The sequence below is a fragment of the Ovis aries genome, chromosome 3, assembly GCF_016772045.2.
Source record: "Ovis aries strain OAR_USU_Benz2616 breed Rambouillet chromosome 3, ARS-UI_Ramb_v3.0, whole genome shotgun sequence".
Taxonomy (NCBI): domain Eukaryota; kingdom Metazoa; phylum Chordata; class Mammalia; order Artiodactyla; family Bovidae; genus Ovis; species Ovis aries.
Genome location: NC_056056.1, coordinates 206,385,041 through 206,401,430, shown reverse-complemented (window position 1 = coordinate 206,401,430; position 16,390 = coordinate 206,385,041). Strand labels below are relative to the sequence as shown.

Below are 16,390 nucleotides of genomic sequence, written 5' to 3'. Positions count from 1 at the left end.
GAGACCTTTCAAATTTAGCAGACTTTATATGCTATTTGCAAACAAGCTCCACCTAGTGCCTCCAAATGGAGTTCATGGTTGGACACAGATTCCCTGAAAGGGTTGATGCTCTCAGCGATTGCTTCATTAGTCTCAAGGCTAAACTCTGTCTGACAGGCTCTGAGTCATTTCCAGACAATAAAAATTTATGTTCCAGTAAGAATTAACCTTCTCTAACTTTGACAGCAAAGCTCCTGAGGAGGAACTTTCAACCCATCCTTCTTCAACTCCTTCAAAATTCTTGCAAGTAGCTGTCAAAAAGAGCTACCTCTGAGGGTCAAGGGATGTGTCATTATGCCAGTAACTCATTCAATGACTTTAGGGGGACTTCTTGACAGAGGATTGAATAAGCAGCTCTGGAGAAAGTAATTCAAAAGAAATGCCCGTGCTTGACTAAAATTGCAGGTGTTCTCCCTGTCTTCGCTATCCCCCTCACTTCATCATGACCCACCCATCTAGCACTCTCTCCTAGCCTTCCTCAAGCTGCAGCCAAGCCCTGCTCCCAACATACTTCCCCTGTATCACTAACACTGTGGATCCACCCCACACTCAACATTCTCCTACAGACTTGCTAAGGCTGGGCAGTAGACACAGTTCACACAGGACACCTCTTGATCACCTGGTGCTGGTGGCCACAGGGACTAACCTCCCTGGGCCCCACAGGTCTGTAATGATTGGAAAGATAGTTCTGGGCAGGCTGTCACACCCAGGACATTACACAGGCAGCAGAAAAAAATTACCCATAGTCTGCCTGTGAAAAAGACATTTACTTATCCTGGAACTTCAGCCTTAGGGATAGGCTTCAGCACTGCTGCTCTTCTAGATGCTGCAGACACACTTGTAGGGAATATAGGGAGGAAGATGCAGTCTTTGCACCCTCCCGTTGTTGCATCGTCCCCTGACCTTGCCATGGCTTTCTGGGATCTTCCAGCAATGAGCTTATACACTCAGAGGAAAGCTTAGTTCTGGCAACTGTTGCCCAGAAACACTCCCGGATCTCCTGGTCTGGAGGTCAGCAGGGATTGCAGACCCACAGGACTATTTATGTACTTTAACAGCTGTTGCTGGAGGATCTGGCTTTCAATCTGTCTGAAACTAGGCACTAACTCTGGGAGCAAGCTTTCTGGAACACTGACAGGTCTTAAAACACCCTCAACAACTGGGATCCATCAAGAATAAATCAGGCTGCTTAACACACTGATTTGAAACAACCAAGAGCTAGGGTGAGGATAAATGATAAGCTTCATCTCATACACAGGACACTCTTTCAATGGGAAAGTGGGCTGTTTTATTTAGCATGCAGACTCAAACAGAGAGAGTCAAGCAAAATGAGGAGAATGGGGGAAGATGCTTCGAATGAACAAAACGAAACTTCAGAAAAAAAATCTTAGCAAAATGGGGATACTTATGGCTGATTCATGTTGATGTATGACAAAAATCACCACAATATTGTAAAGTAATTATCTTCTGATTAAAATAAATAAATTGAAAAAATGGAGATACATAAATTATCTGAAAAAAAGTTCAAAAGAATAGTTGAAAAATGCTCACTGAACTTGAGGAAGAATGGATGAACACAGTGAGAGCTTGAGCAAAGATAAATAAGAAAGTGCTGAACAGAAGTCATAGAGCTGAAGAATATAATAACTGAACTGAAAATAGGCTCGAGGGGTTCAACGGAAGATGAAGTGGAGCAGAAGACAGGATTAGTGACCTGAAAGAGCAGTGGAACGCATCCAAATAGAGCAGCAAAGAGAAAAAAGAATGTTGAAAGAGTGGAGGCAGGTAAAGAGTTCCTATGGGACAACATCAAGCAGAATAACATTCACATTAAAGGAGTCCCAAAAGGAGAAGACAGAGAGAAAGAGCCTGAAAATTTGAGAAATAATGGCTGAAAACGTCCCTAAGAAAGGGGAAGAAACAGATACTCAGGTACAGGAAGCACAAAGAGTTCCTTATGAGAAGAACCAAAGCGATCTCTACCAAGGCATGTTATAATTAAAATTAAAAGTTCAAGAGAGAATCTTAAAAACAGCAAGAGAGAAAAAAACAAAAAGACCTTGTTACGTACAAGGGAACTTCCATTGGATTATCAGCTGAGTTTTCAGCAGAAACTCTGCAGGTCAGAAGGGAGTAGCAAGATATATTTAAAGTTGTGAAGGAAAAAACTTCTCACTAAGAATCTCTACCCAGCAAGGCCACCATTTAGAACTGAAGGAAAGAGAAAAAGTTTTCCATAGAAGCAAAAGCTAAAGGAGTTTATCACCACAAAACCTGCTTTACAGGAAATGTTAAAGGGACTTCTTTAAGCTGAAAACATACTAATAACTTGAAAACGTATGTAAGTAAAAATCTAACTGGTAAAGCCAAGTAAATAGTAAAGATAGTGGTTAACTGCGGCTTATTTGTACTAGTGGCTCAAGACAGGTTTTCTATGACATTTTTAACTTTAAAAGCAAATATACTTCATGAAAAAGAATGCTTTGCCTAGGATCAAGCAGAATAAGAATTACTAGGATTGAATGAACAAGGAGGGAAATTAAAATGTGGATATTTATTTAGAATATGATAGGTCTTTATCCCCCTGGAGGAGGAAACAGCAACCCACTCCAATATTCTTGCCTGAAAAATTCCATGGACAGAGGAGCCTGGCAGGCTACAGTCCAAGAGCATTGGAAAGAGTTAGACGCAAGTGAGCAACTCAACACACACACACACACAAACATACACACAGAGGTATTTTTTAAATGTATTTTTAACAAATATGGGGAAAAGTTCTTCCTCTTTCTTTAAAAAAAAAAAAAAGCTTTATTTATTTATTTTTTTCTGTGCTCTGTGGGCTTCTCTTTAGTTTCAGTGAGGGGGGGCTACTCCTCCAGATGAGGTGCTCAGACTTCTCTTGGTGCAGAGCACAGGCTCTCAGGCATGTAGGCTTCAGTAGTTGTGGCTCCAGGGTTTTAGAACACAGGCTCAGTAGTTGTGGCACAGAGGCTTAGCTGTTCCTCTGGATGTGGGATCTTCCCGGACCAGGAACTGCTGAACCTGAGTCTCCTGCATTGGCAGGCGGATTCTTTACCCCTGAGCCACCAGGGAAGCCTTTTCTCTTTTTGCTCTATATCTAGCACCTAATTTAGTAGATTCTGTTTCTGTATGTAGATGGAGACAAAGCATTTAAAAATGGTATCTAATTTGCACTAACTCTCTTAAAATTCAGAACAAAAACTTACTTTTTCAAGTAAAAATATATCCATAATTTTCATGGCAACATAGTTAATTGCATTAGTTTAATAAGAATATGTCTTTTTAAAAAATCTAGACATAATTTGGACAGATTGATTGTGTAATTAAGGCCTACAAGAAAAATAATTTTTGAAAATAATTCTTATTTAATCAGTCATGACAAGCTCACAATAGAGAAGTATGGGTGGAGTCAATATTTACAAAGTCCTCAAAGGAAACTGACATGGTGTATGACATATAGGGTACCAGCCTCGTACATAAAGATAATTGTTTCCTGGCAGGCCAAAGATCTTGGGAATTTGGGTGGGGGAGGCTTCTAGAGGAGAGGAATTCCTCTGACTTTGTAGTTACTGCAGGTAATAATACAAGTTTTAAGTTCAGTCATTCAGTCGTGTCCAGCTCTTTGTGACCCAGTGGACTGCAGCATGCCAGGCTTCCCTGTCCATCAGCAACTTCTGGAGCTTGCGCAAACTCATGTCCATAGAGTCAGTGATGCCATCCAACCATCTCATTCTCCGTCGTTCCCTTCTCCTCCTGCCTTCAATCTTTCCCAGCAGAAGAGACTTTTCCAGTGAGTCAGTTCTGCACATCAGGTGGCCAAAGTAATGGAGCTTCCATTTCAGCATCAGTCCTTCCAATGAAAATTCAGTACCGATTTCCTTTAGGATTGACTGTTTTGATCTCCTTGCAGTCCAAGGTATTCTTGAGAGTCTTCTCCAACACCACAGTTCAAGAGCATTAATTCTTCGGTGCTCAGCTTATTTATGGTCCAACTCTCACACCCATATATGACTATTAGAAAAACCATAGCTTTGACTAGACGGACCTTTGTCGACAAAGTAATGTCTCTACTTTTTAATATGCTTTTAATCTGTTTTTAAATACAGTCGTAGCTTTTCTTTCTTCCAAGGAGCGAGAGTCTTTTAATTTCCTGGCTGCAGTCACCATCTGCAGTGATTTTAGAGCCCAAGAAAATAAACTCTGTCACTGTTTTCAAGTTTTAGGGGTTCTTAAAAGTTTAAACCAAAACACTAATTTGAAAAGATATATCCACCCTAATTGTTCACTTCAGCATTATTTACAATAGCTAAATTATGGATTCGATCTAAATGTCCATTGATAGATAAATGGCTAAAGAATGGCATATTACTTGGCTAAAAGAAAAAATAAAATCTTGCCATTTTGACAACATGAGTGAACTTAGATGTATTATGCTAAGTGAAATAAATCAGACAGGGAAAGACAAACACGGTATGATCTTACATGTGTGTGTTTGCTGTTCAGTCATGTCTGACTTTTAGTGACCCCATGGACTTAAGCCTATGAGGCTCCTCTGTCCATGGGTATTCTCCTGGCAGAAGTACTGGAGTGGGTTGCCAGTTCCTTCTCCAGGGTATCTTCCTGACCCAGGAATCAAACCCAGGTCTCCCACATTGCAGGCAGATTCTTTATTGTCTGAGACACCAGGGCCAATCCAACTTCTATAAGGAATCTAAAAACTCATAAATACAGAGGGCCAAACTGGTGGCTGCCAGAGGAAGGGTGGTTGGGGGGTGGGCTGAAACAGGTGAAGGAGGTTAAGAGATACAAAACTGGTTATAAAATAAATGTCATGAGGATGTAATACATAGCGTAAGGAATGTAGTCAATAATACTGTAATAATTTTGTATGGTAACAGACAGTTATGAAACTTACTGTGGTGATCATTTTAAAATATATTTAAATGCCAAATCATTATGATGTATACCTGAAACTAACATAATATTGCACATCAATTATACTTCAGTTAGAAAAGAAAGACCTTCAGCAATAGTTCTGCTTTGTATTCAGTTCAGTTCAGTGGCTCAGTCGTGTCCAACTCTTTGCGACCCCATGAACTGCAGCACGCCAGGCCTCCCTGTCCATCACCATCTCCCAGAGTTCACTCAGACTCACGTCCATCGAGTCCATGATGCCATCCAGTCATCTCATCCTCTGTCGTCCCCTTCTCCTCCTGCCCCCAATCCCTCCCAGCATCAGAGTCTTTTCCAATGAGTCAACTCTTCACATGAGGTGGCCAAAGTACTGGAGCTTCAGCTTTAGTATCATTCCTTCCAAAGAAATCCCAGGGCTGATCTCCTTCACTATGGACTGCTTGGATCTCCTTGCAGTCCAAGGGACTCTCAAGAGTCTTCTCCAACACCACAGTTCAAAAGAATCAATTCTTCAGCACTCAGCCTTCTTCACAGTCCAACTCTCACATCCATACATGACCACAGGAAAAACCATAGTCTTGACTAGACGGAACTTAGTCGGCAAAGTAGTCTCTGCTTTTGAATGTATCTAGGTTGTTCATAACTTTTCTTCCAAGGAGTAAGCGTCTTTTAATTTCATGGCTTCAGTCACTATCTACAGTGATTCTGCAGCCCCCCAAAATAAAGTCTGACACTGTTTCCACTGTTTCCCCATCTATTTCTCATGATGTGATGAGACCGGATGCCATGATCTTCGTTTTCTGAATGCTGAGCTTTAAGCCAACTTTTTCGCCCTCCTCTTTCACTTTCATCAAGGGGCTTTTTAGCTCCTCTTCACTTTCTGCCATAAGGGTGGTGTCATCTGCATATCTGAGGTTATTGATATTTCTCCTGGCAATCTTGATTCCAGCTTGTGTTTCTTCCAGTCCAGCGTTTCTCATAATGTACTCTGCATAGGAGCTAAATAAGCAGGGTGACAATATACAGCCTTGACATACTCCTTTTCCTATTTGGAACCAGTCTGTTGTTCCATGTCCAGTTCTAACTGTTGCTTCCTGACCTGCATGCAGATTGCTCAGGAGGCAGGTCAGGTGGTCTGGTAGTCCCATCTCTTTCAGAATTTTCCACAGTTTATTGTGATCCACACAGTCAAAGGCTTTGGCATAGTCAATAAAGCAGAAATTGATGTTTTTCTGGAACTCTCTTGCTTTTTCCATGATCCAGTGGATGTTGGCAATTTGATCTCTGGTTCCTCTGCCTTTTCTAAAACCAGCTTGAACATCAGGGAGTTCACGGTTCACGTATTGCTGAAGCCTGGCTTGGAGAATTTTGAGCATTACTTTACTAGCAGGTGAGATGAGTGCAATTGTGCAGTAGTTTGAGCATTCTTTTGTATTGCCTTTCCTTGGAATTGGAATGAAAACTGACCTTTTCCAGTCCTGTGGCCACTGCCGAGTTTTCCAAATTTGCTGGCATATTGAGTGCAGCACTTTCACAGCATCATCTTTCAGGATTTGAAACAGCTCAACTGGAATTCCATCACCTCCACTAGCAACACAGCCTTGTCTAACTCAATGAAACCAAGCGATGCCTGCAGGGCAACCCAAGATGGGCGGGTCATGGTGGAGAGGTCTCACAGAATGTGGTCCACTGGAGAAGGGAATGGCAAGCCACTTCAGTATTCTTGCCTTGAGAACCCCATGAACAGTGTGAAAAGACAGAATGATAGGATAACAAAAGAGGAAATCCTCAGGTCATTAGGTGCCCAATATGCTACTGGAAATCAGTGGAGAAATAACTCCAGAAAGAATGAAGGGATGGAGCCAAAGCAAAAACAATACCTAGCTGTGGATATGACTGGTGATAGAAGCAAGGTCCGATGCTGTAAAGAGCAATATTGCATAGGAACCTGGAATGTCAGGTCCATGAATCAAGGCAAATTGGAAGTGGTCAAACAAGAGATGGCCAGGGTGAACATCGACATTCTAGGAATCAGTGAACTAAAATGGACTGGAATGGGTGAATTTAACTCAGATGACCATTACATCTACTACTGTGGGCAGGAATCCCTCAGAAGAAATGGAGTAGCCATCATGGTCAACAAAAGAGTTCAAAATGCAGTACTTGGATGCAATCTTAAAAACGACAGAATGATCTCTTAGTCTCCAAGGCAAACCATTCAATATCACAGTTATCCACGTCTATGCCCCAACCAGTAACGCTGAAGAAACTGAAGTTGAACGGTTTTATGAAGACCTACAAGACCTTTTAGAACTAACACCCCAAAAAGATGTCCTTCTCATTATAGGGGACTGGAATGCAAAAGTAGGAAGTCAAGAAGCACCTGGAATAACAGGCAAATTTGGCCTTGGAATGCGGAATGAAGCAGGGCAAAAACTAATACAGTTTTGCCAAGAAAATGCACTGGTCATAGCAAACACCCTCTTCCAACAACGCAAGAGAAGACTCTAGACATGGACATCACCAGATGGTCAACACCGAAATCAGATTGATTATATACTTTGCAGCCCAAGATGGAGAAGCTCTATACAGTCAGCAAAAACAAGACCAGGAGCTGACTGTGGCTCAGATCATGAACTCCTTATTAACAAATTCAGACTCAAATTGAAGAAAGTAAGGAAAACCGCTAGACCATTCAGGTATGACCTAAACCAAATCCCTTATGTTTATACAGTGGAAGTGAGAAATAGATTTAAGGGCCTAGATCTGATAGATAGAGTGCCTGATGAACTATGGAATGAGGTTCGTGACATTGTACAGGAGACAGGGATCAAGACCATCCCCATGGAAAAGAAATGCTTTGTATTAAATACTGATAAACATTCTTTGAAAGGCTGTACTAGAGCAGATTAAAATCTATAAATCAGTCTTTTTACCCACATTTGCATTGAAGTCTAGCAATATTCATGACTCATAGATTTATTAATTTATATCATGAATTATTTTATTTTCTGGAGTGGATTGCCATTTCCTCTTCCATGGGATTTTCCTTATCCAGGGATCAAACCCATGTCTCCTTCGTCTCCTGCATTAGCAGATGAATTCTTATCACTGAGTCACCTGGGAAGCTGGCAAATTTTGCCTCAAGTCCTAATAAATAACCGAAATTCCTTCTTCTTATTTCTCTGACTTTGGAAAAGTATGAAAATCTGTTTTATGTGTTTGTGAAACAGTAAGCAATTCAAGTCAGATTTGAGTGAAAATGATCTTTCTGGCTCATTTTCTCTACTGGTATGTGCTAAAACCTTTGCATTATTCCATTTCTCCTCTGTCTCTTTGCTTGAGGGAATATGCTCACTCAGCACTGACCCATTTTTTTTCACTGTCTACTATATTCCCAGAACTGTGTTGGGTGAACAGGTGGCAGACATGATTAAAATACAGGTCTGGCTTTCAAAGAGCTCTGACTACACAGAAGATGGGGAAAAAACAATTTTTTAAGGTGTGGAATTGTACAAGTCAAAAGAGAGATATTTGTGCTAAACCATCAGAAGCATGAAAAGAGAACAGTTCTGCATAAATGACTCTACCAGTAATCAGAAAGATCAGAAAAAGAACTTTCTTTCTTTATCCTACCATGGCCTAGAAGATGGACTACCTATTATACAACTCTGAAATAATTCTCCTTTTAAAAACCTTTCATAAAAAATGACAATTATTGTTCTAGTCTTCACTTCTTTTGTAATTTTATTTTTGCCCTTATCTTTTAATTTGTCTATTTGTATACATTTTATTGGGTTTCTCAGATGGTGCTGGTGGTAAAGAACCCGCCTGCCAATGCAACAGACATAGAGATGAGGGTTCGATCCCTGGGTCGAGAAGATCCCCTGATGGAGGGCATGGTAACCTACTGCAGTATTCTTGGCTGAGAAATCCCATGGACAGAGGCATCTGGCAGGCTGGAGTCCGCAGGGTGGCAAAGAGTCAGATATGACTGAGGGAACTTAAGCACGCATGCATGCATGCATTTTATTATTCTTTCAACTTATTTTTGCTATTTATGCCCATGAAATTAATCTTTAATTTTCATTTTATAGTTCAGTACAAATTCAGAAATTAAGTCCGAATTAGAATTCACTTCTTGTTGAGTTGAATAAATGAAGATAAAATGTATCTGACTAAGGAAGGCTAAATATTGTAAAAAAAAAAAAATTGACATTCATAATCATTATACATTTATTTGTATTCCGTGAATCTCCAGACAATACCCAATGTGACTATAGGGATAATTCACATCATAAAAAAATTTCAAAAATTTCAAAAATTTTCAAAATTTAACCTGGAATAAATGATAAGCTTAGTATTGCAAAGAAAAGGTGAGAACTGACCAGCTGAATAATTACAACATTTCATTTAGCCACAGTAATTCAAATATTTTAGTATGTATGAAAGAATAAACTGGTTAATCAGTGAAGTAGAATAAATCATTTAGAAACAAATCTTAAAATAGAGGAGTCATTTCTTATTTGCAGGGAAATCTTGAATTGGTTAATAAATGATAATGGGACTATTGAAGGCTACATAAGTGAGAAAAAAAGTCAATTTAGATATCAACTCATATAGCGCACAATAGACAACAAAATGACTTGAGATGGAATTAAATGTAAAAATTCAAACCAGGACTTTTGCTTCCACACATGCAGGATTTCTTCAGCACAAAGTTCTCTCTAATGCAATCCCTTTATAAGTCGCACCCCTTTTCCCATTTCCCTAGCACCTATAACCACTGGAAACCACTCACTTATCTTCCATTTCTATGGTTTTGTCATTTCAAGAATGTTTTATGAAAGGAGTCATACAGTATGACCTTTTGAGATTGTATTTCTTTTCACTCAGTGTAAAGTTTTTGAGATCCATCCAAGTAGTTGTTTGTATCAGTGCTTTGTCTGTTTTTATTAGTGAGTAGTATTCCATAGTATGGATGTACCACAGCTAGTCTGATGGACATTTTGGTTGTTTCCAATATTTAGAAATATTGTTTTCTTTCCCCTATCTTCTGGGAAAGCAGATTTTGGAATTTAATTTTTAATTGTCTGCAGATTTTTTTTGTGTGTCCCTCTTTGTGTAGTTTTTCTGTATTTTTAAAAACACTATAGGGACTTCCCTGGGGTCCAGTGGTTAACATACTGTGCTTCCACTGCATGGGGCAAGGGTTAGATCCCTGGTTGGGGAACGAAGATCCTGCATGCCATGTGGAGTGGCAAAAAAACAAAACAAAACAAAACACTGTGGAGAATAGATACATAAGAAAGAACACATAATATTGATAGAAAGAGTTATAAATGTCATAAATTTATTCAACATACAAATTTAGCATACTTCCAATTCCTGTCCCTTCTTTCTCCCACTGGCCTCTCTTCTGATAACTCTTTGTTCTTTGTTTCTGGAGCAGTTCATCTGATGAGGTCCACAAGTTACCATCGTCAATCATTTCCATGTTCAGACTAAACAGTAAAGAAAAGATAGAAATATTAGGAAAATTTTGTGATCTAATAAAGGAATAATTTTTCATATTTTAGTGATAAATATTTGAACTTAGTATGCTTATTTATTTTTATTGATAAGGCTGTTCTCAGTTTTTCCATGTTTTAAAGTAGAGTGGAAAGTCTCATAGCAAGTATTGTATTGTCAAAGATGAACCCTGTCAATTAGCCAAAAGGAACATCTTAGAGATCACGTCTCTTGTGCAGTATTGTATGGACAATTTTAGAGTGAAAAGTTGCCTGACTTTAACTTGTGTAAGTTTAGAAACATCTCAGAAAGGCCATGGGTGATAAATATATCACCACTGAGCACAGAGATATAAAATAAATATTAAATGATTTAGCTTTTGTATGTGGCAAATTCCTGGATTCATCCTCAAACAAGTCAACCTAGATACATGTAATTATATTTTACTTGCATTTTTTCCTACTGTGAAAGTCTATAATACATCTGAGATAGTTCAATTCATAAATGATTCACCAAGGAGTTTTATAATATGGTAAGGGAATGATCAAGAAGCAGCTCTACTCAAACAGCAAATGTTTATTTTCTTTTCATTGGCATCAGATTTTACTGTCTATACTTTACCAGCACTGCAGGGAACACTGTACTCTTCGATGGTGAATTCCTCTGAAATGCAAAAAGAATGAGACAGCGATGACAGACATGCAGTAATAGGCACATGAGTAGTTAACTGTAAATAAACTGCATAAGCTATGAAAGAAACTATAAGGCATAGCTATAGAGCCAATAAAAGGGCTTCTTTTGTACTAAGCCACTTGGGATTGTTTGGTGGGAAGTAACAGAAAGTTGGGCCTGGATACAAAGCTCACAAATGGATAACTGTCTTTCTGTAGGACACTGTATAGCCCCTTTTCACAATTATGTTTTTCTTATTGGAGTTGTACCTTCTGTTCTAAACCTTTTCTTTTCTAAGAAAGAGTTAAGTTGGAACACCACCAGCATGCTAAGATGGTGTAAGTTTCTAGTTCAAAGTCATGAGCAAATCAAAGAATTTCCTGATATATTACACAGTTTCCCAAAATTCGTGATTCTCCAAGGCCCAGGTGAAAAATAGATCAAATTTTGGGTCTCGTAGCACACATTAGTACTGGGAAGTGTTTGCTTTTTTTTTTTTTTTTTTTAAGTTATTGCTGCTCTTCTTTCCTGTCTAGAATAATTCAGTGTAGAACAAACAACTTCATAGGAGAATTTAGAAAGAACTGATCCCCTTATTGCTTTATGATCAGTTTATAAGAATGACTCTAATACTTGTCTGGGGACAAGTATTATGAATAAGATTATCCTGTGATTATAAACTCACTCTTTCTTCCAGTGAGAGATTGTGGAGTTTTCTTTCAGTTATGGTGACACTATCCTAGGTTAGTCATCTTTTTCCTTCCAAGGCTTGGCATGTCTGACTCTCACTCACCTGTCTCATAGTAATCATATGCCTTTACAGTAGCTGGTTTTAAATTCTTTACTGTGATGTCTTGTTCCACTGAGAAGGAGAAACTCACGGTATGATGGTTTAGCTGGAGAGACAGGAAAACTGAATTGGAATCAAAGATTAACTTTGTCTCTCTTTAAGATATTATCAAACCCTGTACTTATGCTATTCTCTGTGCCAAAACCTATGGAAAGAACGAGATGGCTTCAGACTTGCATAATACATTCAAGGACAGATAAAAGAAGGGCAAGAAGACAATTCTACAGACATTTAAATGTAGTAAATCAAGCCTGTTGACTTGGCCAGGATTCATTTTCCTCTATAGCTATTTCCTCCCCTTTCATAAATGAAATACCAGGGAGTTTTATAATATGGGCTTCCCTGGAGGCTCAGATGGTAAAGAATCTGCCTACAATGTGGGAGACCCGGCTTCAATCCCTGGGTCAGGAAGATTCCTCTGGAGAAGAGAATGGCAATGCACTCCAGTATTCTTGCCTGGAGAATTTCTTGGATGGACAGAAGAGCCTGGTGAGCTGTAGTCTGTGGGGCTGTAAAGAGTTGAACACGACTGAGTGACTAACACTTACATCAGAGACTTATGCAACATGGTAAGCTGTGTATGTGAAGTACACTCTTTGGAACCTGGGTTGGCTTGTTAGAACCTCTAGTGGCTCTCCTGGATCTAGCAGAGTCACAGAGAATCTTACCTCTTCAAAATAAATCAGGACATGGTTGGTGTTCACTTCAGTCCTCTGAATCTGAGCCATTTCCTGGAGCTGTAGACGCAGAGGATAAACCAAAGGGTATGATATGAGGGACTCTCAGGCTGAGATAGTCTTCAGATATTTATGTTCTAAATGGCTTCTCAGAGACATCACACTCTAATTTGATCTCCTCAAGAATAATAGCAATAGTAATAAAAATAACATTGACTAAACACCCTTCCTATCTATTATCTACATATAGAGACAGGGAGTTATCTTCTAACTATATTTTAAAAAAGGCAGGGAGGAGGATAAAAGACATTTCTCCCCATCTTTTGAGTCTAGCATAATTTTGATACCAGAAACCAGTAGGAATAATGTAAGAAACAAAAGGTATAGCCCAATGTCAGTCATTGGGATGACGTCAGTCACTGGGAGAAGGGGACGACAGAGGATGAGATGGTTGGATGGCATCACTGACTCAATGGATATGAGTTTGGGTAAACTCCAGGAGTTGGTGATGGACAGGGAGGCCTGGCATGCTGCTGTTCATGGGGTCACGAAGCATCGGACATGATTGAATGACTGAACTGAACTGAGTTTCAGTCATGATATTAAAAAAAAAAAACCACAACCATCTATAAGCAAACAGAATTCAGAAATTTATTTTAAAAAATAAACACAACGACCAGGTCCAGTTAGTCCTAAGAATGTAAAGTTGCTTCAGAATTTAAAAGACCCATGTGATTTATTATACTAATTAAAAATAAAATCACTGTCATCTAAAATACAGAAAAAGATTTGAACTAAAGCACAGCACTCATTTGCTACAAGAACTTTTGTAAATTATAATTGGAAACTTCCTTGAACCAATAAGAAAATGATCCAAAACCCTAAAGCAAACATTTGCTCAATGATGAAGAGATAAAAACTTTCTCTTCTATGTCAAGGAAAAGTTCAGAAAAAAAATTTTAAAATGGAGAATATACGTACATACATTCATATGATGTAGTCTCCCTTTTCCTTTTTATACGTAATGGAAAGATAATTTAATGCACTATGCATTCCTACAGGTCTCAAGGTTAAACATTATTAACCATGTTTATGATTTGTATCTTATAGTTGAGACCATATAACTAGGATGCCCACTGTTCAAATAATGGAAACACACACTAGAGACACAAGTTTGAGAGACCTCTTGAAGAACTGAATCAAAAAAATAAAATTTACAGCATTTATTTGCCATGACTTTGCTATCTGTAAGGGATTTAGGGCTTACCTTTCTCACGGATGATTTCACAGGTATGAAGCCTGATACCATCTTCACATCAACAATGACCATGTTGGAGCTGGGTCGTTCCCCAGTGTAACTATGAAGTCAAGGTGTATGGACAAGGCAGTCAAACAAAATCCTTTGGATTTCATTCAAGACAGAAGTCTCTCCTCGTTTATTTCTAGTGTTTCCTATCCCTGGCTACCATTCAACTTCACCATCTACTCTATTTGCTTCTGCTATAGTTGTCTGGGGCTTCTCAGGTGGCACTAGTGGTAAAGAATCTGCCAGCCAATGCAGGAGATGCACGTTTGATCCCTGGATGGGAACAAGAACCTCTCTTGGGTAGGAAGGAATTGGCAACCCACTCCAGTATTCTTGCCTGGAATACTCTATGGACAGAGGAGCCTGGTGGGTTACAATCCATGGAGTTGCAATAGAGTGGGACATGACTGAACAACTGAGCATGTAGTTGTTTAGAAAACTGATAAGAAGTCATACTCTGCAGATATAGTGACATCATATTCTCAACATCAAAGGCTTTTTGGTTAAGAGTGAAGAAAATTTCCTTTTGAATAAGTATTGCAAGAATTTCTTATTCATTGTGTATGACCCTGGACAGTGAAGATCCTCTGCACCAGAAAATCAGTTTCACCATATTCTACAAAAGGTCAGGTAGCAATTTACAATTTACCTAATGTTGATGTGAATCTGGACTTTCCTGTGAGTGCTGACTCCATCACAATTCTTGGGGAGAGTTTCAACTTTCAGAGTAAAGGGAGCTTTTCTTTCTTTCTTGGGCAGGATATTATATCTCAAGGATGTCTAAAATAAATGGGAAAAAAGCGCCTTTATTTTTACACTCAATATATTGCTTCTAGGTAATTTATATTTCCCCTTGGTACACGTTTCTTTCTCTGTTTTGAAGTTCAGATCTACTTCTTGAGACTTGATCTCCCATTTGTGATACTTCTGGAATGCTGGCAAGTCTCACCTGGACATACACGCATCCCGACCCTGACACAGCTGTGCTGTACTTCCCCGGGATCTCTGGCAAAGCCACCTCCTGCAGCAGTAGACGTTTGGCTTCATCTACTCGGAATTCTTCAGAGAAGGTCTCAGACTTCACAGTGACAGTAGCTGCTTTCTCCCCTTTAGTGTAAGTTGCTGCCCCATATTTGGAAAGTGCCTGGAGAGCCACCACTGTATCCTGAAAAGAGATGGATGCAGAAATTATAGGAGAGGAAGGTGGTCAAATCATACTGGATATAAACCATCCATGCTACTCTCAGAGTTACCTAGTCATAAACACTGTTCATTCACTGAATTTCAAGTCTGTTCAGAGCTCGTTATTCATCTTGAACTATTCATTCATCTTGAACTATTCCATGTACATCGTGTGTGTTAGTCACTCCATCATGTCCTACCCAGCGATCCCATGGACTGTAGCCCACCAGGCTTCTCTGTTCATGGAATTCTCCAGGCAAGAATACTGGAGTGGATAGCTATTTCCTTCTCCAGGGGATCTTCCCAACTCAGGGATTGAATCCAGGTCTCCCACATTGCAGGCAGATTCTTTACCATTTGAGCCATCTGGAAATCCTTAGGTACTTTGGGGAAATGCAGTTTCCTCATTCAAGTAGTTTACAATGTACATATGGGACTTAGACTCTAATAGTTGACATAGAGTAGAACACATTTCAATAATCTATACATTTCTGTGTATTTCTACAAGCTTTACAGGTGGCAGAGTGGTAAAGAATCTGCCTACCAATGCAGGAGATGCAAGAGACTTGGGTTTGATCCCTGGGTCAGAAAGATCCCTGAAGGAGGAAATGGCAACCTACTCCAGTATTCTTGTCTGGAGAATCCCAAAGACAGAGGAGTTTCACAGGCTATAGTCCATGGGGTCACAAAGAGTCAGACATGACTGAGCATGGACACATGTAATATATACATTTCTATAACAATATTTGTTGGGAAAATTCAGAAAAAGAAGGAGTTGGAGCTAGTATACATAATAAGAGAAGGCTGTGAAGAAGATGAGAAATAAGATCATCTCTGAATAGTGAGAAAGATTTATGCAAACAGAAAAGAGGCATCAGGCAGTAACAGGGAGGGACGTATTGGAAGTTAAGACCTGGAGAAGAGTGAAACAATTCCAGGAAAAGCGAAGAGATCAGCCTTATTAGACAAGATTATTCATGTTTACTGAGGAGAGGAAATATTTTGGGCAAATTAATTTTAGTCTTTGGATGAAAAATGCCACAAATCATGTGGGATCTTAGTTCCCACACCAACCAGGGATGGAACCTGAGCCCCCTGCAGTGGAAGCACAGAGTCTGGACCACCAGGAAAGACTCTAAAGGAAGTAATCTTATGAAAACATTGCTTTAGGAAGATCGGTTACTTTATAGAAAAGGATCCACTAAGAAGAGAAAATAT

The 16,390-nt window shown here is 39.3% G+C and overlaps 1 protein-coding gene across 3 annotated transcripts in view; it reads right to left on the bottom strand.

The window, feature by feature from the left end:
- Positions 1–10,297: 10,297 nt before the first annotated feature.
- LOC101104482 (alpha-1-macroglobulin-like) overlaps positions 10,298–16,390 on the bottom strand; it is a 54,990-nt gene continuing 48,897 nt past the window's right edge. For 2 of the 3 annotated variants that reach the window (XM_060413438.1, XM_060413439.1), the window contains 6 exons: positions 14,940–15,155; positions 14,640–14,770; positions 13,952–14,042; positions 12,676–12,744; positions 11,951–12,053; positions 10,298–11,148 (listed from right to left, as the gene is read on the bottom strand). In XM_060413438.1, coding sequence (XP_060269421.1) covers positions 11,096–11,148; positions 11,951–12,053; positions 12,676–12,744; positions 13,952–14,042; positions 14,640–14,770; positions 14,940–15,155 — 663 coding nt within the window. In that variant the 3' untranslated portion in view covers positions 10,298–11,095. The remainder of the gene's footprint in view (positions 11,149–11,950; positions 12,054–12,675; positions 12,745–13,951; positions 14,043–14,639; positions 14,771–14,939; positions 15,156–16,390) is intronic. The other variant, XM_027967888.3, reaches the window with a different exon arrangement.